Raw genomic sequence first — 25,921 nt, forward strand, 5'->3', positions numbered from 1 at the left:
ATGTGAGGACTCTAAAACTTCACCAGGGCCTCCGTCGGCATATGGGTGAGTAGATAATGGCTGAATTTTCATTTTTGGGTGCACTATCCCTTTAAGCTTTAAAAGAAAGCTAGAGAGTCAACATAACTCGCCAAAGATGACATCTGGAGTTCTTCACAGTGGCAGCGCTTCTGAATTTATAAAGAGTTTGTTTGATAAAATTGTCCCCAGTTACTAGTTTTTTGAGAAACTCAGGCTTCTTGTTAGTTAAATTAGACTAAGTGTCTGTCGTTAATAGTAAAGATGAATAATACTCCACTCATCCTTTCACACTATCAGCCATGGGTGTTGGACCATTTTTAAAAGGAATCTAACATTATGTCGTACTGAGGTAAATTATTCATTGTCTGAAATTAAATATTCAACAAACGAGGGGAATGGTGCTGCTGGACTACATCTTTTGTTTTATGGAATGAGCATAATTTACCACCACTGACCAGCAGGAGGGATCTGATGTCAGATATATGATGATGTTTATGACCGCAATGTTAGCAACCTAACAAACCATGGGGCACACTGATAGCAACCTGTTAGTCCCTCCTTACATACTGTAATTGGGATGTTTTCTTTCCTTTAAATGTGCACATATCTTGGGGCATCAGTTGCTTAGTGGATAGAGCAGGCGCCCCATGTACAAGGCTGTTGCCGCAGCGGCCCGTGTTCGACTCCAGCTTGTGGCCCTTTGCTGCATGTCATTCCCTCTCTCTCTGCCCCTTTCACACTCAGCTTTCCTATCGATTAAAGGCAAAAATACCCAAAAAATATCTTTAAAATTTTTTTTTTTTTAAATGTGCACATATCTGGCTGAATTTTAGACTACACAGTGCATGGATAATTCTGAGTGCATTTCCTAATTGTTAAATATTTTTTTTTTAGCATAGTTTGAGTTACTGGATCAAAAGCATTCATGATTGGAATGCCTGCTTTGTCAATCAAGTGTATATCAGACCTTTGTGCTATACTTTATTTTGTTCAAAAAAACAAAAAACAAAAACCACATCCCAGTTAGCGTAATGTCACCAGCGAAATGACATACCTGAGAGCATGGCATGTGAAATAAAAATACAGGGACTTTACCAAAGTGGGAGGCTTCCTCACACAATGTAACTTCCTGCTGTAAGGAGTCTCTCAAAAAATAACTAAAGACAGAGACTGATGAAATCATGAAGTTACGTAGGATCACATGACTTGTTGTCTCGCTGTTAAACAACCACCGTTGCCTTTTATTTTCAGATCAGGCTCCCTCCAGTATTCATTGTTGACATGGTTTTTACTGGGAGAATAACTGTCAGCAGAGGTTTTCTCTCCCTCCACCCCAAAGACCCGATACTTAAAACAAATAAAAACACTGAATAAAGCAGTTTGTCTTAAAAATCAGTGTTTCTCTGACGCTCTTCAGTGGCCAGATATCAGGAGGCGCTGCTAGCTGAGCTGCCACTAACAATAGCTCAGCGTATACCTAGGCGATCAGCTTGTTTTAAAGTTAGAATTCCTTCAGTGTTCATCACTCACAAGGTTTTTACCTGGAGCTGAATAATTCACAGAGGTCTCTTCCTCTCTAAAACAAACTGACCCAGTAACTAAAACCAGTAAAATCAGTCAATGAAGCGATTTTACATTAAATACCCGTGTCTCCAAAACTCTTTGGGCTGACACTGGATGTCCGGCAATGTCAAGCTACCGCAAACCCAGCAAGTCTCTCTGGTCCAGGTGTGTAATGACTAAATTCCTTAATTAAGCTGAAAGATATAATGATGTCACTTGAATGTGGCCATCCAGTCAACAACCACCACTTACAAAATATTCTGCATTGGTACAGCAAACTTTACAGCTTTCTTTGGTCAGACTGACAAACATCAGGTGAAACACATTTTTATTTTGCCTCATAATTAGGCTCCAGCCCAATTCCTTACATTTATGCATACTATGTTTTTTAGTTTGCTACTAATATGTATTGTATGAAAAACCTAGGGTAATTTTGGTCTTTTCACTAAATGATTTTTAAAAACATAGCATGTTTGCATGGAACAAGGTTGAAAAAAATAGTATATCCGCAGTAGGCCTGCAACTAATAATAATTTTCATTATCAAATAATCAGCCAATTAGTTTCTATATTAATCATTTTGTCAGAATGTCAACTGTCAGAAAATAATTAAAAAAAAAAGCAGATTATAAAATCCCCAAATAACAAAGTGTCATCTTCAAATTACTTGTTTTGTCTGACCAAAAGTTCAAAACCCAAAAATATTCACTTCACTGTAATAGAAGAGACAAAAAGCAGAAAAAAGTAAAAGAAATTTTTATATTTTTGAAACCAAAAAGCCATTTCTTTTGATCCCTCCTGGCTGTTGCTGGATTTTTCAGGTCACGCTCTCTCCCCACACATGACTGTTTACCATCTGCAGTCCAGCCTCTTTATCCCTATGTTTCCTGTCTGACTCTATACCTCAATATGGCTATTCACTTTCCTCTAATCCATTTACTTTGCAATTGAATCTTTACACTGTACGGGTATAGTCTCCTGCATGATTAATAGAGTGAGCTGGTTTTGTCATCTCAGGAGGATGGTGGAGATGGTTTCTGAGAGACGGGCCATGATCCAAATATCCACTCTGCAACAAATGGGTAGGGAATCACTTTAGGTAACTCCATCAAGACCCAGGAGGCTGCTAAGTGTTGACGTGGAACATAAACTGATAAAGACAAAGACCGAGTATAGTGAACGCAGCTCAGCTTCACCATCATGTTTGATGCAGGCAATCTTACTGACACAAGAAGGATCTCCTCGATACACCAACACACACACACACACACACACACACACACACACACACACACACACACACACACACACACACACACACACACACACACAAGAGAATACACAATGAGCCATGGTTTGAAAATGAGTAATTTCCTTGTCACGTCATGTCAGAGCACTGCCAAATCTCAACGGCTTGGGAAACAGTTTTTACGATCTATAAAATCTACATTATACATAAACATCTGGGATTTATGAAAACAGCTGTAAACAGTTTTGCCAGTTGTGTGTCCTACATGTACTGCAGACTGGTTTAGTCGAGGCATAATCACACCTGCTGACCAAACAAAACAGTCCTGTTGAAAGGCAATACATTCCTGCCAGTAATGCTACCATTACAAATTTAATAAATAATGCAAAAACAATCTTAGTTACAATCACTTGTTGCACTTTTCTAGACCAATATTCCAATGTTTTATACACCAACCATTACCGGAAACAAAGCCTTCAGATGACAATGGCACGTCTTTATGAGCACAGTGTTTTATATGACTATTTACTTAAAGCAACATTTACCTTTCTAGAAATTTTACACTTTTCTTTGTTTAGGTTAAAATGCTATTAATAAGCTGATGACACACTAAAATGTAAGTGAATTCCACCAGAAATAAAAACTACTACTTGCATTCGGACCGAATGCAATGATTGGCTGAGCGTTCTGTCTGTGTTCCCCACGTGGAGGCCTCCGACTGACATATCCGCTCGCGTAGCATCTGCCCACCCACCCCCCAACCCCGCCCGACTCTGTGAGACAACAAATAGGCTACTAACAGGGACGCTTGTGGATATAAACTAGTAACAGGGACGCTTGTGGATATCAACTAGTAACAGGGATGCTTGTGGATAAAAACTATAAACAGGTGCAACAAGAAGTAAATTCTTCAGTGCAATACAGCTGCAAGTTTCTAACAGACATTAGAAACTGCTGCAGTGATCTAACGGTACAACCAAGAGAGCTCAAGATGTGTAACAAGCTTGGCCTGTTATGTCGAGCTAGCCCTGAGATGACCGTGGTTTCGCCGGCAATTGTCCCAATGGGGAGACGCCGGTAGCGCTGTGACAGGACGCGGAAGTGGGGGAAGTGCAGAGGGGTTAGCTCTAGGCTAAGAGCTAACCCCATCAAACCAGCTGTTGCCAGTGTCCTCCTGGCGAACGTCCGCTTGCTGGACACGAAAATGGATTACATCCGACTGTCAAGATCCACTCACTGAGGAGTGAGGGACTGCTGCGTCCTTGTGTTCACTGAGACATGGATGAGTGGTAACATATCAGACTCTGGTGTTGAGCTAACGGGGCTAACACTACATAGAGCAGACAGGGAGGCTGCATCATCTGGTAAGGTCCGTGGTGGTGGTCTAGCAATATACACAAACAATTCATGGTGCTGTGATGTGAAGAGGATCTCCCAGTTCTGCTCTCAGGATGTGGAGTTTTTGACTGTGAAATGTCGACCCTTTTCATTTTACTATTGCACTATTATGTTCTTTCTTATATGTTGCACAACTTGTTTTTAAATGTTTTGTTTCTTTTTGCTTGGGGTATGAAATGTCTTCGTTTTTGTGCTGCGCATAAAAATGATGAATAAAGAAGTTCAGTTCAGTTCATAACGTGTTATATGACAACACAGCATCCAATTGCTAATGGCTAACGTTAGCCTACTGTAGTGTAGCCTCTGAAACATTAACTTTATCTTCCTTGTGCGTTTCCACTTACTACTAACGTTAACGCTACTATCTAACGTTAGCACTGTAACCTTATTCTAAAACTCAGCAGTCATCACTGACTCCGGTTGAGTTTTAAAACTCCAGGGTTGCATTTGACTGTCTTGGTTGTAACGTTACACTCGCTCTCCTCTTCTGTGTATCTAACGTTACCTTGCCAATGCCTACGTCTATCATAGGGTACGGTTACATGATGGCTTCTCATTCAGAGTGAAATAAATCTGAATGAAATCATTCGGAATTAAAGTCTTCCCAGGTAGTTTACATGGGAAATATTCATTCCGAATGAGGGTTTACACGGGAGATCAGTTTAATCGCCTTTTAATCGCCTGTATTGAGGTCCACGCAAGGTTTGGGGCAGGGAAGGTTTCTGATTGGATAGGGGGCGAGGCGGATGTTACGTGTTTACTTTTACTGGAAGAAAATACTGCAGTCCTCGCTCCGGATAACAAGATGCTTGACGACGCCGTTCTTAGTGCCTCTTTTGGGCTTTTTTTTGCTTATATTCTTGAAGCAGCAGTACGACAACAACCTTGTTCTGCTAATGCTTCGCCTGTTGAGGAGGAGCAGGGAGGTAGAAGGTCGAAGAAGGGAGACAGATGACTGCGCTTTGGCGAATGGAAACCGGTGAGTGCAACGAGTCCGACTGCTCCATCTCAGCCTGTTGCTATGTGTGCTATACACATCGCGCCAGACGGGCAAGGAAACGAGCATGCGCAGAAAGACCAGAATGAACTACATGAATGAGTGTATACAAGTGCAAGAAATTCTTTCATTCGGAATTAGAAACGGAATATTCCAGCCCCTTACATCGGATTGAATTTTCAATCGCATTGGCCATTTTCATTCCGAATTAGGTGTTTACAAGATCACTTTTATTAGGAATGAACATTCATTCTGAATGAAAAGGGAATTAAACTGTCCATGTAAACACACTCATAGATGTAATGAGGACGTAATGGCGGAGGGGGGAGTAGGCCTTTGGAGGGAGGTGGAGTTGCAGGAGGAGGGGGATGGGACTTTGGAGGGAGGCGGGATTTGTGGATGTTCAAATCTTTTCTAAGTGCTGTGTGAAATGCAAGAAAGGTAAGAGTTGCATTAACATGACTCAGGTACATTTTCATTCATTGCTCAGTAGATAAACCATTAAAAATACCTGCTCATACTTTTGTGTCAGTAAAAGAAACTTCATCAAATCTTCACAGTGATACTAGAGCAGTGTTAGTTTTGTTAGCAATTTAAGATTTAGCCATAGTCTTGAAACAAAAATGATTAATGTTTTAGTCACATTTTAGTCATTTTTATCCTTCATAGTTTTAGTTTTAAAAGTGCTTTAGTTGGCGAAAATTCATGGCATTTTGATCAAATTTTTGTCATTAATTTTTCTAGCTCATATGTTTTTTTTAATCTTTAAGACTAATCCAGTTTGGTTAATTCCTGTATCAGAAATTAGAATCAAGGTGACAGGTTGTATAAAAGCTTAATTTAGACATTTTTTTCCTACAACTACAAATAATTTCTACACACTTACAAACTATCATTTCTCTAGCAGTTTTTGACAGGTTTAAGGGGTGAATTACGAGCACACTCACACTGATCATCATTTAAAAAGCTCAACTTCTCTCTATTTATGCTCTCAAAAACTTGGTTCATTGTAAACTTTGACTTATGATCTCACTGTTAAGAAGCAAAGAAATAACTTACGCAAAATGTTAGTCTGGAGGTTTAGACTGAGTCCCACAGGGATCAGCTGTGAAGTCTGGCGGCTGGTGGCTGCTTGCTCCACTGCCATTTAGCAACTAACAAATGGAGCTGACTGCTAACTAGGGATGGGCATCAATTTTCGATTATCGATGATTGATTGATTGAAGACTTTTGATCGATCACAAATAATTTTGATCGATAGTCGCAGTGTTTCCCCTACAATGCCTGGCATAGGTCCGGCGAGCCGCCATGCCAACGGGACCCCCCCCGCCCGGCGAGTCGCTGTGCCAACGAGACCCTTCCGCCCGGCGAGCTGCCATGCCAACGAGACCCCCCGCCCGGCGAGTCGCCGTGCCAACGAGACCCTTCCGCCCGTTGAGCACAGCGGCTCGACGGGCCTACGAGACCCCCGCCGGACCTATGCCAGGCAAAAAAATCAGAAACAGACGGAGGCTCTCATCGCTCTCCAAAGCCTCGGAGAGCGATGAGGCTTCCCTTGAGGCCTCTGAAAACACTACGCCATTGAAAGACGGAGGTTTTGCTGAAAACTGAAGCCTGTAACTCTGACTGGCAACAGTTGTAAACACCCAGGGATGAACTGCGCATGCGCGCCATTCTTCCTCTTTGGCCTGGGGGGTTGAAGCTCAAAACTGGGGCAGCTGCGCTCTCTTGCGGCGACAGTCTGCACTGCGCTCTTTTGTTTTCTCTCTTTTGAAATACTTGCTTATCAATTAAGCGATAATTGATTGTTAATTTTTTTGATGATCGAATAATGAATTTTGATCGTTTGCCCATCCCTACTGCTAACAGCCACCACTGCAACTAACAAACTCTACAAATCCATTAAACAGCTCTACCATCCACAGTCAGACACACACGGCTGATTATTTACTGCTGAATTACACCTCACAACTCGCACAAACAGCTGACGCTACTCCGGTGTGAGTGTTTTTGTTGGCTAGCAAAACATCCTGGTGCAGACTATTTACTGGAACCAGCCTGTTGCTCATGCGGCATTTGAAGATAATTGCAAGCATGGCTGTTCTTGGCTTTCAATGTCTGATAGTACCTCTAACATTGTCGTCACTTCTTGTCTTATCAATTAAAATGAGACATAGATTTTGTCTTAGCTTTTACTATGAAGATCTATTTTTAGCTCATCATTGTTTGATTTTCGTCACGGAAAAAAGGCCGTTGCCACAAATTTTCAACACAATTTTTGGTAACGAAATTAACACTGTACTAGAGGTCAATAATAATCATGGCATTCAAAAGTGGCATTTTGGGAATTGCTGAACCTGCACTTGAGTTTGACAATTGAAATCAAAAGCTCATTTTATAGTTTTGATTTAGAATTGAAATCATGACACCCCTGGTATCTACACATTCCACTCACTATCTTTTCACACACTGGAATGACACAAAGAGGAGTCTCTTTATCAAAGAAAGTCTTCAGCTTAACGCTGGCATGCAAACTGTAGGGTTAGGTATTGGTGCTCATTACCTTTGAGGTATTGACCAAAATGTACTAATATAAAAGCAGTATTGAAACTTCTCCAGTCAAACAATATCTCCATTCCATTCTTTCTATATCTGAATCTAGGAAAAAAATGACTATTTAGGGTATTACTGGTCGCAGCCAATCACCACTTGCAGTCTTCCATTTGATACGATGTGTGATTGGCCCACTACCCCAGCAGCTACAGTCTGCGGTGTGGTGAAGTTGAGCACTCTGTATTTGATAGAGGTAGCAGTTCAGCTCACCAAGATGCCACCAAAATGTTAGTAAGTATGGCTATACTACACAGCTGTGGGGTCTGGTGGTATTTTACGCAACTAAATGCTTCCATTCATATGACAGGAATCAAACTGAAAATTGAATTTCCCCTCAGGGTGATTAATATAAAAATAAAAAAATAAAAAAAATAAAAAATGTAGTCGAAAAAAAAAGGTATCAAATGAATTACTCTATTGGTATCACCTTAAGGGTACTGGTATTGTTTAAAACAATACCCAGCCCTAGCACAGAAAACATTAACATGAATTTAAAAAAACAACTGCTATATGTTTGATTTACAATATGGCCAATTTACAACATATCAGTTGGCTTAATGTTGACAAAGATTATAACTCGTTAAGATTCACATAATCTTACAATTGGGAAAGTTTTTGAACCAGTTTTTGTGATGAGTTGTTCAGCCCTAATTGTGTTTGGCTTGAATGTTACTCCTACAAAGGGCAATGTTTACAGCTGAACTATGAATGAAGGCCAGACACAGATACTTAACAAGACAATAACATGAGGCAGACAATCCACAGATATAAATATCCCATCTGTTTGTTTCCTGTCATCAATCTAAAATAATTTGCACCCACACTGCTGAATGAGTGATGCATACACTTCTCTCTTCTTGGCTTTAAATGTGATGTGACAAAAAACCTTTCCACCCATCACATGACCACTTCCCTTCAGGCTGATGCTCTTAATGGCCTCCAGCTTGTCAATTATTCATTGCTGGACCTCCTTTACCCAAGGTGGTGTTCTGTATCACCAACGGCTGATAAGAGAGAACTGGATAGAGACATCAAGATCACAAATAGGATGGAGAGTTAGGGAGGAGGGATGGAATGGCTCCCTGTTCTGGGATAAGTAATGGAGCAAGTCACTCAGCTAGGCGGGCCTCCACTAAATCAAGGTCAGATAATTGATGTTAATGCTAAGACAAGGTCCCGCTCTGGGGCCTGGCTGCCCACTGATTGAGATTTTCATATAGATAGAGACCCGAAGCTGTGGGATGTTGGAGACTGAAGAGTGCTGGTGGTTGTAGTGGGCACGAGGCATTTTTCTGCCAGGTGTCATGGGGGTTGACTTTAATGCACTGTGGGTAAAGTACTTGAGGAGGTGGGGCAAAATGTTTATGATGGTAAAAGGTAGTTGTGCTGCCCCGAAGGCTACTTGTGGCTGGCCTCCTCTTATATCAAATTGTATCAGGACCCATTTAGGGGAGAGGTATGATGTTGGGCCAAAGCCTGTGATAGCAGACATGCAGACTGTGCCACTAAGTAAAAACAACTATAGAACACATACAGCGTGGAAACCTTAAAGACTATTTTCATACAAACACAAAGCGGAAATGCCGTAGCTTAATACGGCTAGGATGATATGATTATCTCCCAATTTGATGGTATCACAATACTTGAGTGCCGATTCAATATGTATTACAATTTATATTAGCAAGGAAGTTTTAGTATCTTGGGGTCTTGTTCATAAGTGGCATCAGCAGTGATGTGGGCGCTGCGGCGGACTGTGATGATTAAGAGGGAGGGAGCTGAGCCAAAAGGCGAAGCTTTCGATGAACCTTACATGTCCATCTATGTCCCAACCCTCACCTATGGTCATGAACTTTGGGAAGTGACCAAAAGAATGAGATCGCAGTGGCTGAAATCTGTAGGGTGGCTGGGTTCAGCTTTACAGATAGGATGAGGAGCTCAGACATCAAGAGGGAGGGCGGAGTAGAGCCACTACTCCTTCGCATCACAAGGGGCCAGTTGAGGTGGTTCAGACATCTGATAATGATCTTCCTGGGCGCCTCCTGTTAGAGGTTTTCTGGGCATATGCAACTGGTAGGAGGCCCTGGGGCAAACCCAGGACACACTGGAGGGATTATATATCTTATCTGACCTAGGAACACCTCAGGATCCCCCAGGAGGAGTTGGACAGCGTTGCTGGGGAGAAAGACGTCTGGTATACTTTGCTCAACCTGCTGCCCCTGCGACCCAGTCCCTGATAAGTGAATGTAAATGGGTGGATGGATTTTTAAGTATTGCAATTCTACAAGTACTGCGATTTGATATTGTTTGCGATTTGCATTTGTATAGCGCCTTTCTACTCTTCCCAGTACTCAAAGCGCTTTTACACTACATGTCACATTCACCCATTCATACACACATTCATACACTGATGGCTGAGGCTACCATACAAGGCAATACTCACTGAACCAGTCACATTCACTCACACAATTTGGAATTCAGTATCCTGTCTAAGGATACTTTGTCAAGAGCTGGGGATCGAACCGCCAATCTTCAGATTAGTTGACAACTAGCTTTACCTCCCAAGCCACAGCAGATTTTACGATTTATTGCAAGTTTTGTTTACTTGTTTACACTAGACCATGGGAAAAGTTTAAATCATACACTTCTGTAGACTGTATATCAGGAGTCATATTTCATAAAACAATCCCCATCTCACATTAGTCAGTCTTTGTGATGTTTATTGCAGCAGCATCATACACTGTATAGAAAAGTAGTAAATTAATTAATAGTTGCTCTTCTGATCTTATCTTTAACACTTTTATTCCAGTGAAGAACTTTGTGACTTTGCTCTGTCAAGGATTCACAATGGAACAATCCCATTGTGAATCTGTTTTGACCTGGAAATCAATGTTCTATCAAAAAGCATCTTGGACTTTGTCCCTGACTGTGCCTGTTAACAGTGTAGTTTGATGTAGACATGCATGACAAAGCAGTGTCTCCATGCCTATCTGCAGTTCAGCTCTGAGGGCTCCGGTTAAAGTCCCCATTTATTAATATTTGATGGGGATCAATTTGTGGAGGGGTGACGTGTGCACTAAATGACCACAGACCTGCATCTGGATCCCAAAGAGCTCTTATCGCGCTCCCTCCCCGTGCAGACATTTAGTACATTTTGGCCTATTGCTTGTTTTTCCAATTTCAAGCGTTCTAGGATTCTGTAGTTATGCAAAGAAAAGGTTAAACACACAATCTCTGTTTTATTTAAACATGACCACAGCAGATTTTCCTGTATCTGGACACAACTGATGATGAAAGAATGTTAGGAGAGACAGGCTGTTTTTTTGAGAAACTCGAGGGTCCTTGTCAATGAGTCATAGTAGTCCAGAGTTGTAGAAGCATGGCTAAAGAGCACTTGAGAGTCTCCATGGTATCTTGGCTTGAAATCACAACCCGGCTGACAGCGACTGAAGAAGAACTTTTGGGTTTTTATGCTTGGTTTGCAAGATTTACCTTCTAAGATGTATGGATTCACCTAACAGATGGTTGAATATGTATCTGACACAATGAATAAGAGCTGGAGAGCTGATTCCTTCTAAATTTGGGTCATCTTTTTCACAAGCAATCCGTTCCAAATATTGGAGGTCCTGGTTTAAAACTATTCATTTGATAATTCATTGATACAGTATATCCTTCATTCATTTTCAGTAACCGATTATCTTGTTGGTGGTCACAAGGGGGCTGGAGCCTATCCCAGCTGACATTGGGCAAGTGGTGGGGTACTGCCTGGACAGGTCACCAGACTATCACAGGGCTGACACATAGACACAGACAACCATTCACGCTCACATTCACACCTACAGGTAATTTAGGGTAACAAATTACCTAGCCTGCATGTCTTTGGACTGTGGGAGAAAGCCAGAAAGAGAGAGCCCATGCTGACATGGGAGGAACGTGCAGGCTCCACGCAGGGGGGCAAACCTTCACCCGGGGTTTGAGCCAGGAACTCTCTTGCTGTGAGGCGACAATGCTAACCACGGCACCACCATGCCTCCCTACAGTATATCAGTAAAATTTGAGTTGGAGGATGCAATTCCTGAAATGACGTGACGTAATCAGCTAGAGAGACGACTCCTTACTATGCTGGAGTTTCAAGAACTATAAAAACACCACTTACAGTTGTCGAGTAGTGGAGCTTCCTGCTTCAGGAAAGATCTTTGGCTAAGTACAGAAACTGGCTTGCAGAGAGAACAACAGACTAGCTAAATTTTGGCCTTTCATCAAGTTACTTTGGAATTAACATTAATTAGTGACAGCTGATATGATCTGTCACCGGCAGTATGTAATTTTTAAGCAGTGAAAAAGACGTTCAATGCTAGCTAAAACAGAGAAGCTGTTACCTGAATGTTTTGTGCACTGCTCTTTGTTAATAATGGAGCAGAATGTTTCTGTGGTCTGAACATTGGGTGTGAGCTCAGCTATAGTAGCTCAAATATACGCTGATGAAAAGGAATGAAATCATACATAATCATGCACACTTATGCATCTCTTAAACGCCAGGGTTTTACTTGACTTGTGGTGGCAGTAGATCTAGCCATGGTTGCCTTGTCTAACTCATTCTTTGGGGCCTGTCTTTTCCCATGACCTTATCTACAACCATAAAAGTAGGGCATGGTAACTGTTTCCAGGTCAGAGGTCAATATATAAACTCGAAGAAAATTCTCAAGAGATCAGCAACTTGGTATTTGTTTTAAAATTGGTTAAAATGTTTCAACCCACATTAAGGCTCAAATGATCAGATCACTGCTTAAAGCTCATTGTAGGGATGTTTAATATACAGGTGTATGACTCAGATTGAGCTCTTCTTTATGAAGTGTGGGCCTCAGGACTGACAAAGTCCTTGAGGGAGAATCCCAGTGCAGTGTGACGTCAAAGGAGAGGGGCTTGAAAAAATAACATTCCTCTAAAAGGCTGAATTATTTATCACTGTAGCTGTGTATTGAGGTTAGCTTTTATCATGTCACATGTCAGATCTGATATCAGTGAATTTTTTTCTTGATACCAGGTTTTTTTTAATGACAAAAACATTACCAACACCTTTTTTTACTAACTGGTATTATAATGCCTACCTTAGAGAGGTAAAAATGACATCGGTGGCTTAGTGGATAGAGCAGGCATCCCATATATAAGGCTGCTGCCACAGCGGCCCAGGTTCAACTCCAGCCTGTGGCCCTTTGCTGCATGTCACTCCCTCTCTCTCTCCCTCTTTCACACTTAACTGTCCTATCGATTAAAGGCAAAATGGCCACAAAAATATCTTAAAAAAAAGAAAAAGACATCTGCTCTTGGATACTTGGATCCTGAAAAAATCAGTTTTATAATTATTGTTATTTCTAAATTAATTATCATTATGCAGGCTTACTCTGTGCCTTAAAACACTGCCCCCAATGAAATACTGTAGAAAAAAACTGGCCTGTGACTGAACTTAATTGCTGACCCCTGCTGTACCCTGCTGCCCCTGTTTCCACCTGCAGTTAAACAGATCAAAGTCATGCAACTCAAGAAGGAAAACAGAAGGAAAGAGAAATGAAATGTGTAGCCAATTAGACATTTTAAACTAGAGGAAGGAAATCTACCCTCCCTTTTTACTAAAGAGGAAGTGGGATGAGATCATAATGAAGTGCAGTAAAGGCAAATGGCATTTAGAGGGAAAACTGCTGAATGGATACAAAGCTTTTCAAGAAATGACATGACTGCTCTCATATGCAGACAGTCACAAAACGTGGCCCAAATGTCTCCAGAGGATATGGAGTGTGTTCTGGTGCTACGTGGCAGGAAGAGGGTGGTAGCAAGGAGGGGGGGGGACGACAGAGGCAAGGAATGGGGTTGCACCCCTTCAGCGTTTCCTCAATGACTTCCAGAGGCCAACCTTCCAAATCACTGAAACCAAAACAACTCTGACACCAGGCAGGGCCATTAGGAAAACCTGCTTACACACTGTAATGCAGACATAATCTCATGTGTTCACTAATGACTAGGTTCCTCACTGTGCACAGCCTTAGGATGTTGAATTTCCAAAAGAAATGTAATGATGGAAAGTCTGGAGGCTTTGTGAAATCATGGGAAGGATATACTCCAAGGCCAGAGGTGCATGCTTATTTTTAAGGCCTGTAGGAAGTGAGATTAAATACAAAGTGATATCTATGACTTGACAAACTGCTACCATCATGTCTTTTTTCTTCAGGTTAAAAGCAGATCCATACTTTCTCTGCCCTCCAGGCCATGTAGTTAAAAATTAAGTAGACATGGGCATGTCCTGGCTCATTTCTATTGCACTGTGAATGTGAAATATGGCAGGCCCAGCTCACCATGTTGAGCTTGTGAGGCTGGTGAAAATCACGTCCTACAACAGCAAGTATTTACTCAACCACCATTACATCAGCAATGAGCTATTCAATAAATCTGCAGCTGTGGAGGAAGCATCTAGTTAAAATGAAGTCTCTGTAGAAATTGTTGTTCATTATCAGCTTTGACAGGGATATATTTGTTATCATGGAGATAGCAGGCAGCTTCCTGAAACTGCATTCCAAATGGGTTAAGTGTCCAAAATGTCAAAGAACCTCTGACAAAAAAGAATGGAAACAGAATCACCTCATGACACAGTGGTGGATGGTGATTCAGTGTCTCCAAGAAACCACTTTGAAGTGTTGGAAGTACCTAAATGACCCTGAAGCTTAGTTTAAACATACACTGTTTAAGACAAGGGGTCATTGACCCCAATTTTACAAGATGGTGAACTCAACCCTAACGCAACAAATAAAGGACAACAAGACGATGATGGAGTTTCTCAGTTTCAGTTTCAGGGAAATGCGTAAAGAGAAAACCTATTCTTGAAAGGCATCACAAGGACCTATGTTGTAATTACTCTAAATATAAAGAGTTGTGTCTGGATGTAACAGCATGGACAAGTCTCTCCCAGAGCTACAAAGACAGATCAAAGACACAGTGACAATAGCCAGACTGATGTCTTACTCTATGGCAACAATTACTGCAATTACAATATAAACAATGAAATGTAAAAGTTCAACTAAACTCGACCACGTCTGTCTACAGAGTCCATCTAATTAAACAGGGCCACTGATGGTTCACTATCTTTCTTGTACATCCTATTTTTCCCTATAAGATATAAATTATTTCCAAAACACAAGACATGGTGAGGATCTACTGGCATCCCTGCTGGATGTTTCACCTTCAAATTATGAGTTAGGCATGTTGATGGTTAACCATAAATTTGTTAATAGCGGAGAATATTTTTGACCGGTTATGCATGTCAGTCTACAGACCTTGTAATTGCATTGCTAGGCAACAGCTTTGGTTTATGTTTACTTCCTGTCAACTGGTGTCATCCACATACACTGCAAAGCATTCCAACAGGAAATACAAAGGGAAACATTCAGATTGTTTATATGGTCAAGTCTGAAACAGTCTATAGGTTAATTTTGCTGCTCTTTAGTTTACTGCACTGCGCACCACCTGGGTCTGGTGGAAGGTATCTAGTAGAGGTGCAACGATCCATCATTCTGGATCAATATTTTGAAATTGTGTGTCACCATCAAACAGCAGCTAGCAGATGGCAAGCAGCTGGGAGAAAGACAATGAGGATTAAGTTATGTAGTCACGAAAAAAAATCAGCAATGTCCAAATATTTTTGATTTTGGAGAAAATAAGGTTCAACAGACAAAGCAAATGCTGCATGTAAACAATGCTGTTAAGAGATAAAACAAGACGCTCCGCTGACTTCTCACTACAGCAACATTAGCTGCTCTGTTTCTAAAATATTTGGCTGAAAAAACTTGCATGCAGGCTGAAATTCAAACATGCTGTTCTGTTGGGAAGTGAAGTGACTTAAACCAACTGTGAGTAAGAAAATAACAATGTTATATGTAATTTGTTAACTTGTGAGTAGAGGAAAAAATGTCAGCTAGCCGCTGGGCTAATTTATACAATGTAAACATGCATTTATAAGCTAATAATGGGTGACTAGCAAAAAACAACTGTTTTGTCTATGAACCTTGACACTTAGTACTGAGCTGAATTTGATACTTTTGTTAAATAATGTTTTATTGCTATTTGGAGAAGTCTGCCAGTAGGGTGTTGAGCCAGATAACCCTGACATTTCATGAAAAAGATGATGGTTTTCATTAAAAAAAAAAAAAAAAAACTACTAGAAAGGACTTTCTGACAGAAAGCCCTGAATTAACTGTGTTAGTGGAGTCAATTTAAAGTAAACGTTACTGCACTCATTATTTATATGTGTTTTTTTTTTTACCTTTTATGGCCAAAAGTAAAAAAGAAAGGGGTGGCAGCTTCTTTTTTTAACAGATTGTGTTGTCTCTTATCAATCGCAGGCCCCTGAATCACATACAATCGAAATCATATTGTGGCAGACTTTGTAATATCAGCAAATATCGTATTGTTGTCCAAAATTTATTGTATCATGATGAAACTGGTGATTTACATCGCTACGAGTTAGCACCATTGCTTATTCAGCGATCACCACTAGTAACACTGTCCCATCCTAACGGCGTTGCTATGGAAACATTATGCCACCCCTGAGTTGACCCCCAGGTTGCCATGGTGAGTAAACGGCTCAATTTTGAGCTGCAAACCCCCTTTAGCACTAGTAACTATGTTATCACTATGAGCTCTGTTAGCATTGTTTGCAGAGTGAGGATGGCTAGTGATGCCAACAAAGTTCAGGGTTTCCCCCAGATTAATTTATCTGTGGCAGCATGCCAAAATAACATCTGCCGCCTTGTACTTATTTTCTATTTTTGGAACTAGACCATTCATTAGGAGCACTACTGGAATATATTTACCATTTAGTTGCACCACACTCTCGGAGCGCCTTGGATGTACTCTGTGCACAGACAGAGCATTAGTCACCAGAACTCCCTGAAGGTAAAAACGGAGGGCGGCCACCATGTTTCCAGCAGTTATCTTCAAACGAGCGGCACTGCTGGTTAGCTCCCACCTGACCTGGGTAGAGCGCAGTGAGGAGCAGCCAAGGCTAACGGCGGATTTCCACTGGATGCGTGTCCGTTGCGGAACGGCAGCGCTGGTTATCCGCTGTGTGTTCCGCCGTCCGTCAATACCCACCGGCTGTGTTTGCTGTACAGAACGGTGCAGCTCCGCTGGAAGACATCTCGGTGCACTGCCATGATTAATATCTCCTCGTCCATGGTGTCAACGGGGTGAAATGACGTCTGAAAACCTCTGACCTGTTGACTTCAGGCCTGCCTCTGCCCATTATGTAGTTTTCATGGTGTAGGGGAAATACGATCCACCGTGAACACTGTGTATTTTATTTTGAAAATTAACCGGATGTTTAATTTTGTTTCTGTGCACGACTTCCTGCCCCCCACAATCTGCTCTGTGCTGAATTGCTGTGTTGTGCTCCGGCGACCGGCAAAAATAGAAGTCCTGCGTATCTGTTGCGGAGGGCTCCGGAGTGCCGGAGCTGAGACGGAGCCGGAACGCAGCACAGCTGCAGCCGGTGGAAACACACACATTGACTAGAATTGAATCCTATCGGCTCCGCTGCCGTGCCGGAGCGGAGACGCAACCAACGCGCATCTGGTGGAAATAGGCTGTAACATAAGCTAGCCAGTGGAGACCAGAGGGTGGGCAGTGGGCACTATATTTACATATGTTATTAGGGCTAGATGGCGGTTTGTCAACAGAAAATAAAATAAGAGGCAAAACATCACAAAACATTCAAATCTTACCACCAGTAAATGAACAGCACTTTGAAATGCAGTGCTTAAGCTGATTTAAATTAACCAATTAGTTACCAGGTAATAGGTGTTGAGCTATCAAAAGAAAATTAACTGAAACTGACATCCCTAGTATCAGTGCAGAACAAAGGGTCAGGACTGGGGGTTTGGGCTAGGGAAAGAAAAAAGGAAATGCAGGAGGTGTCAGCATTACTCACTTGGAAAGAGACACTCCCCCAGCTTTCCCAATGAGCTCCTCATGGTGGAGGACGGCATCATTCCAAGGAACGTCAAGGAACTTCAGCAGTGTCTTCATCCACTTTTCAGGATGAAGGACCAACTGTTCGTAGTGCACCGGTAGGCATTTATCCGCTGCCTCCAGGCACTGAGTGTACATGGTCTCTATGGCCCGATTCCACTTGGTCAGGCAGTCCCGGTAGCTGCCCAGGTCAAAGCCGGCAATGGTTACCTTCCGTGAGATCATGGAGTGGACTGAAGCCCGGCCATCACGAATCATGAGTACAAACTTGGCACGGGGAAAGATCTTGGCCAGGTAGGAAAGCGACTTCAAAGCAAAAGGGTCCTTGTTGCAGAGAAAGTTGGCAGGTTCTCCATGTTTGACAATAATTTCCAGCAGGAAGGCCTGCATGGCGGCGTCCAGCACCTCATCTGTCACACCAGCTTCATCCAGGCGCATCTTCTCTCGCCCCGAGCGGCTCCACATCTGCTTCATGGCCAAAATACGAGGGATGACGCGGGTTTCCTCACCACAGCGCACCTCAGGGTGGGCATCCAGCATGGCTCTCATTAGCGTGGTCCCACTACGGGGCACTCCACCGATGAAGATGAGTGGCATGTCTTTGTTGTAAACAAATGGCGTGCTGAGGTTCTGGCCTGTCCGTAGGGTGGTCCTCATGCTGCCTCCTAGCGCTGATAGAGGCAGGATCCCGCCTGGCTGGCTTCGCTCTTCAATGCGATGGTGGCACTCCATAGCATGGCGGCCCAGGTAGAACACCGTGACTGAGCTGATGACCAGACAGGCCACCAGCAAGTTCTGTTTCAGCTTGCCAATCATGTTGCACGCCACAGACGGGAGAGGACAATATCACCACAGGGGCAATTTAGGGGGAGGGACGGGAAAAAGGAACTGAAGGGTAATCAAGGTCCCCACCCTTTATGGTTGTCTGCTGGGAACCGGGCATGGATCAAGCTCCCTTGTGCACAGCAGGCGTCGAGTCCCCAGCTCCATGAGGCCTGGATTGTGGCACAAAACAGAAAAGACAAGTTAGTTCTGATTATACACCAGGGCAACATTCATCAAGCAATCTTACCAACAAAACCTAATCAAAAGAACCACATCATGTCCCAGATTAAAGAATAAATCATGTGACAGATGTCAGGCACCAAGACACTCCACTGTCATTATTGCATGCACATCAAACGAATCTGAGAACAAATTTACAGAGGAGAAATTTGTCAAGCAGAGTGATCACCACATTCTCTTTATTTGACAGGCCTTTTGAACTCAGGCCAACATTACTGTGCAATTTCACTTTGCAGAGAGCCTTGAATTACTAAGTTGACACAGAACTGCTTCAAACACAATTATGACAATGGAGTTTACCACCAGAAAACCTAATGAACCCTGTCTCCCAGATGTTTTATGGAGAGTTAGTTGAAAGAATTCGATGCCCACTGAAAGATCAAGGACTAAGACTCTGTTGACAAGAGACAAAGAATGTAGAAGAACAAATCTGTGCATTTAACCAAAAATAGCTTTTTTGTTTTTACCCTGCTAGACATCGCTCAGGCTTTGATTCTCAGGTAGTGCATACATCATCTGTGACATTTAGCTTTCAGCATCTAATTTTAACACAGGCATGCACACAAACTCACTCTGCAGATAGGGCGATGTGTACTTGCACACAACAGGAACACACACACAGACATTTCCCACACATAAATTCTACACACCGCAGTGGGCTGGCTGACAGCTTTTCCTCTGCTGTCGTGAAGTAAAAGCTGCAGGCTTACTACAGCTTATTTGTTAAAGGGTTTTCTCTGTGCTGGCCCTGCAGCCACAGTCACTCTCCTGAACAAACGACCTGGCTAGGAGAGGAGGAGGGCGAGGGCATGCCACAGCAGGTCAGTGCACAGGAGTGCTTCGCTTACAAATGACATTCAGTCGGTTGTAAGTTTGTTTTTAGGTTAACCTGACCTGAATGAAAAATGTTGGGAAAAGTGGTGGGTGGTAAGTAATCTACCATCTTATTACCTCTGGCCTTTAGCCATGAGACATCCAATTAAAATATTTTAGCTGAAACACACCTAGGACGCCAAAGCACATGGCTAAGCAATCACAGTCAATATGCTAACATGCATCTCAGTAGCTGGGTGCCAGTGGGCCTTCTGCACCATGTAGAAACCTAATTTCTGTATTAAGGGTAAAAAAATAAAGAAACCTGATTTCCCAAGCTACAGTTTCTCTGGAATGTCTGCAAAAAACAACTTCTTTTTTCAGCATCTGTATAAATAGGGTTTCAAAGCAGCTCCGAGACAACACGGACTGGAAAGGAGAGATAGTTACAAGCAGGGATGCATCCTCATATTCAGAGGTCTAAAAAAGTTAATTTCCACTGCTGAACAACTGATTAATTAAAAAGAAAAGCTACATGCTGTATTACTACACAGACAAAGAATAAACAGACATGCTAGCAGCTCTGAGAAGCTGTACTTAGGCATTGTGGTATTTTGAGCTAAATGCTAGTGTCGGTATGCAAACATGGTCACAATCTCGAAACCCATTGGCTATCTGTGAGAGTACAATGAGCTTCTGAATGTAACAGCCAGTAGTGCAGGAGTTATGGTGTCGCCAGCGGATATCCGGCCCAAGACTTCTTCCATGCACGGGTCAATTCCGCTTAAGAATACAAATAAATTTATAAGAGGCTACTATGAAGCTAAATCATCATCAAACAATAGCTGATGGGCTTCAAGACTACATTTCAGCCAATGCATTCCACCTCCCCATGCACCGTTTACGTGCGCCCCTGACAGCAGGCTTGGACCCCCCTGTGCCCCCCCCCCCCCCCAGAAAGAAGAGACTACGGAATTAATAAATATATAGATTTTTTGCGATAATTTGACCCTGACGAGAGATGCGGAACCAAAGTTTGGCTCAATTTTCCAGTTGGATCCGATAGAGCGATACACCGCAGGTGGCGGGCTTAAGTGTAGAAAGCGGACTCCGAACCACCTGCACGGAGCGAAGGAAAATGTAGCCAAACTACTGAGGAGAATTAAAGGTAAGTAACTTTTTTGTAATTTGTGTAACAGTGACAGGGTAAGATGTTTGGCTAGGAAATGTTCCTACCGAGTAAACTAAGTAGTAAACAAATTGCAGCCACCATACAACGATGTGCTTGAATTAAGAAGTGTTAGAAGTTTTATGATAGCGTATGGAAGTAAATTTCTCAATTCAGTAGGGGCTAGCCTGAGTAGATGTTATACTATAAATTCATCTCTATCAGTTTTACTTTGTAGTTTCAAATAGTAAGCACAGATGATAACAAAACACATTCATTCAAGCAAACCAGCAACAGTGTATTTATATAATGGGATGCTAAAGTGCTGCGTATTCCTTTGTTTTCCTCTGTAGTTTTTAACCAAAATGAAGAGAAAAAAGGATATCATGTCCTATCTCGCCACCCTATATATGTATATATGTATATATATATATATATATATATATATATATATATAGATATAGATATAGATATAGTTATATAGATATATATACATATATAAAATATATATATAAAAAAATATATATACATAAAATATATATCAGGGGTCACGTTAAACGGATATTCTCGGTCATTGACAGGTTTTTTACAACAATGACCGGAAAATCTGAAGGCCGTCGGTCATTTTGACCGGTTGCAATTACCACCCCTGCCCACATGGCAGCAAAGTGCACAGCCAGTGGCTGCCGTTTTCACACTGCAGAGAAAAAGTCACTCATCTGCTTCATGTAGTGTTGTTGAGCCCTGGACACACCGGACGCGTAGTGCCGCGGAAGTTGACTGTCCACACAGGCAGCGCATTTCTCCTGTGCTCTCCGCACCGGTTAAACATCAACTCCACTCATCTGTTCCCGTCAGTACTCGTTTTTTCACTTCAACAGGTCATTTTAAACATGGGTAAGTCCATATTTTAATCGTTTTTTATAACGTAATAAGTTAATTACAATTTGTCATTGCCTATCCATGTATTGAGCGTGTTGGATAAACACTGGGCATATTGTTATTGACCATTTTATTTATGTAGTTATGTCTGCAGGCTCGGTGACACAAAATTAAAATTGTAATGAAGTGATTATGGTATTGAAAAATGTGTTCGGTTATGCACTGTTGTGTTATTTTAAATTATAAACACGGTATTTTACTGCTCGTGTGAAAAATAGACCAGGCTCTGCTCTGCTCAGCAGCCTGTGTGGACAGTCAGATAGGTTAACATGGGCGCCGATTGAAAACTGCCTCCGCTGCTGGGCGCTGCACTTCGGTTCCGCGTCCGGTGTGTCCAGAATGGCACGGGTATGTGGATGTCTGTTCATCTTTTCGTTCATGATCTTATTAATGCACACTTTATGGATTTGTTGGATTCATTAAACGAACGAATGAAAACTAAATATCTTTGAATATCTTAAAGGAAAATTAAAATGAGCGGTAAAAATAGATTATGACTGGATTTTTATGACCCTGTCGGTCAAAATGACCGGCGACGTAAATGTCTAGTGCGATGTCTGAGATATACATATATATACATATATATATATACATATATATATATATATATATATATATATATATATATATATATATATATATAATACTGTTCCATATTGTCACTGAAACAGGTAACATTAACTGAGTGATTGAAATATTTTCAGCATAGTAGTTATATTGTTTGAAATATTGTTACTGAAAAAATATTGTATCCGACACAAGTGACTGTAACTGAGTTGTTTTAAATTCTACAGTAAAATCTGAAATACTTGAATACTTTTTCTCACATAGAATGTGCCTCTCTAACAAAGCAACTGGCCCCAGCCTGACCCCCTCTCTGAAATTGGTCTAGAACTGACACTGGTGTTATGGTCAAAGACAGCCTGGGATAAAATTCTGACAGTGGAATTTTAGATATTGGCTTCTCAAAAGGATTTCACCAAAAATCTTAGAACACCACTAGGCATGGCCTGGAGCCATTCTTTGTGAGGTTTGTGAGACCCCCACATGTTCCTGTCAGTTTCAGGTGCTCCAGTTCCTAACTGTGAGATGTACTGGATGCATGTTTAGTTGGAGCACTCAAGCCATTGCACACAAGTCCACCGTTATAAAAACACCCTGAATCACTTGTATGCGTATCAATACTTGCGTCCACTCCACCATTCATTAGACCTGTCAATGTAAAGAACTGCAAAGAAGAAGTGCAGTTTTGCAGATTGTGTTGCATCTGCAACCAGAACAGATGCCACTGTGCATGGCTGATACACACTCCTGGCACACACTAGTTTTTTATAGTGCCTGTTTATACATCTGGCCCCTGAGGCAGCTGTCCACTGCTCCTAAACAGGATGGGTCAAATTCACAGCATATATTTCCCCCTCAAAGTCTAATAAAGAAAAGCTTTGCTTATATGGTCTACAATGAAATGTTTTAGCCTCACAATCCAGTTACCTTATTAACTTGCTGTCTGTTTACACACGTTCCACGTCATCATAAGCATGATGGTTAACAGGCTCTGTCAGCACTGTTCTGCAGCAGTGCCACGGCAGGGACTCTGGCATCACTATGTGACAGGCTGCTGCTCATCAGAGCAGAGCAATGAACCCAGCGCAGCCGACTCCCCCTTCGTGTTATTTAAGGGGCTGTTTGGATGAATATTCGTCTGGGCAGAACACAACAGAATGACGCAAGACACTGTCATCGTCTTTGTTCTAACTCATGAAGTTTTAATTAAGGACTTTGTTCCTTTCCAGAAAATACATAACTGCTGAATACCATTTAATGTCCTGGGAGTATGTGAAAGTCTGAGGATACATGAAGATCCCAAGGTCCTAAAATACAGCTATGTTTAGAAATGTTTTTTGGAGTAGTCTACATGTTTGGCAGAAAATGTCGACTGCTGACGAAGGCACAAATCAACAATTTCCATCTGTGCCCAACCCTGACAAAACCACATACTGGCTTAAACTCTACACTTGAAGACAGGAGTAGAAATGAATAAGACATTGCTGACTCACCCTCAAAATATGTGAGGACTGCAAGTTTGGATGATACCAAAGACAAAAAGGGACTATCTAAATGTCAAAAAGCTATTACATCCATCACTATCTTTATCATGGTAAGCCAATGTGCGAATTCAATTATCTAAATCCTAGTCATGAGGTTATTCCCTCCCCAACAAAAATATATGCTTGGATAATCACTGAGATCTTGGAAGAAACCAGCTAAATTTAGAGATTTCTGGCAAAAACTTTTTGCTGTTGGCAGGTCAGTTCCCAAAATACTGGTTGACCTGTGTAATCTGTAGAGCCTTTTCTTTGAAAAGAGACTTGGTATTAAATCTCAGGGACTATACACAACCAGAATGATATGGGGATTCTTGTTGTCATTTTTCCTGACTGCTATATCTTAGCAGAAGTCCTGAGAGCATACATTAAGCCTGATGACTCAAGCCTAATGAAATTTTCTCCCCAAGTAGATCACTGTCTGCGCATGCTGATAGGCTTAGCCAGATTTATGAAGCTACAGGTTACACTGTAGTGTTTCTACTTTCTCAGCCAAAAAATAATTAGATTTTTGAGCTTTAGCTACGTTCACGACAGGGCTTAAAGCTTTATTACGATTTTCCAAGATCCGATCTTTCTGCCTAGATTGTTCACATTCATGTTTGAAGTGACCCATATCTGACATCAGTGTGACCGAATCTCTGCATTTTAATTAGTCACGTGCTTCTGTTTGAGAGAGTGTGTAGCATATTTTCAGGGAAATGGCCCTTTGGAAGTATTTGTTTCCAGGATAATGGGCTGTAGTCTAAATGAGCTTTTGCTGGAAGGTCTGTGGAGACAGCGGTGTGGATGCGGCCGGGAGAGGAATAAGGAGTGTTGGGGCTGTGATGTGGAGGGTTTCATGAAGGAACAGTTCTTCCAAAATATAGTATGTCCAGGGCTACATTCTGTTATCTCCATCAGCGCCTCAGGACAACGCTATAGTAGCATGTAGGCGAGCTGTTCCCATTAGAAAACGTCTTCCAGTCAGGCTTCATCGGCTGATGACTGGGGCAGCCTACCGCAGCAGTAGTATGGCTACAGCAGCCTTCTGTAGTTTCAATGGACCACATCATCACTATGGTGACTTATCTGCACCTGCGCAGTTAAGTATAGTGTGAAAAAACATGCATATATAGGAAAAACACCAATGAATTCTTATATGACCGTTCTCACAGTGGTGAGATTGCCAGTGATCGGATATGTGTTTAGGACGGCATATGAAAGTGGCCCAGACCTGACTGGAGAAAATCTGATTTGGGCCACATTTGCTTGTTATTTTATTTTTTTGTGGGCTTTTTGCCTTTAATGACAGGACAGTGAGTGAAAGGGGGAGACAAAGAGAGAGTGGGGACTGATATGCAGCAAAGGGCCGCGTACATGGGGCACCGGCACTATCCACTACACTACTGACACCTCCACATTTGCTTGTTATGTTGGACTGGCTTCGTAGTTTTGGTTCTCTCGCTTGCTCCTATGGCTCTCCCCCCATCACAGCCATACACACAAAAAGACAGACTCACAAACAAAATAAGTCAAATACACTCCTCTGCCCGTCCAGATTACTTTCTCCTGAACAATAGCAGGCAAGGTGTATATGTCATCTTGGCTTGAGAACCCTACTATTTAGTTGCATTTTTCGACAAAGGAGCACAGCTGCATTTGCAAACATTATTAATATATGAAATGAAGAGCTGCAAGTGTGTTTCCAGCTTATAGTGAATAAATCATCACGTTTAAAGGTGCCGCGTCAACTGTCAACTTTGTGCTAACTGCTAACAACACCCGTCGATCCAGGGTTTTTTCGGACCCAATTGTATTGCGGAGTTTTGCACAGTGGCGACCGGATCTTTGCTCTCAAACCACAAAAAAATGTGATGGCACAACAGTCTCACTACATTATTCTATGCTTTCTTTTGATTTTCACATTGGCTAGTCATCCTGTTTAATTTGTCTTCTGATTAAATTGGAACCGTTGAAACAAGTTGTAGGAAGCCT

At 41.9% G+C, this 25,921-nt stretch overlaps 1 protein-coding gene across 2 annotated transcripts in view; it reads right to left on the reverse strand.

Moving 5' to 3' along the window:
• tpst1 (tyrosylprotein sulfotransferase 1) overlaps positions 1-25,921 on the reverse strand; it is a 74,378-nt gene that overhangs the window by 29,499 nt on the left and 18,958 nt on the right. For both annotated transcript variants that reach the window (XM_050073250.1, XM_050073241.1), the window contains exon 2: positions 17,811-18,846. In XM_050073250.1, coding sequence (XP_049929207.1) covers positions 17,811-18,667 — 857 coding nt within the window. In that variant the 5' untranslated portion in view covers positions 18,668-18,846. The remainder of the gene's footprint in view (positions 1-17,810; positions 18,847-25,921) is intronic.

Source organism: Epinephelus moara, chromosome 2, assembly GCF_006386435.1.
Source record: "Epinephelus moara isolate mb chromosome 2, YSFRI_EMoa_1.0, whole genome shotgun sequence".
Classification (NCBI taxonomy): Eukaryota; Metazoa; Chordata; class Actinopteri; order Perciformes; family Serranidae; genus Epinephelus; species Epinephelus moara.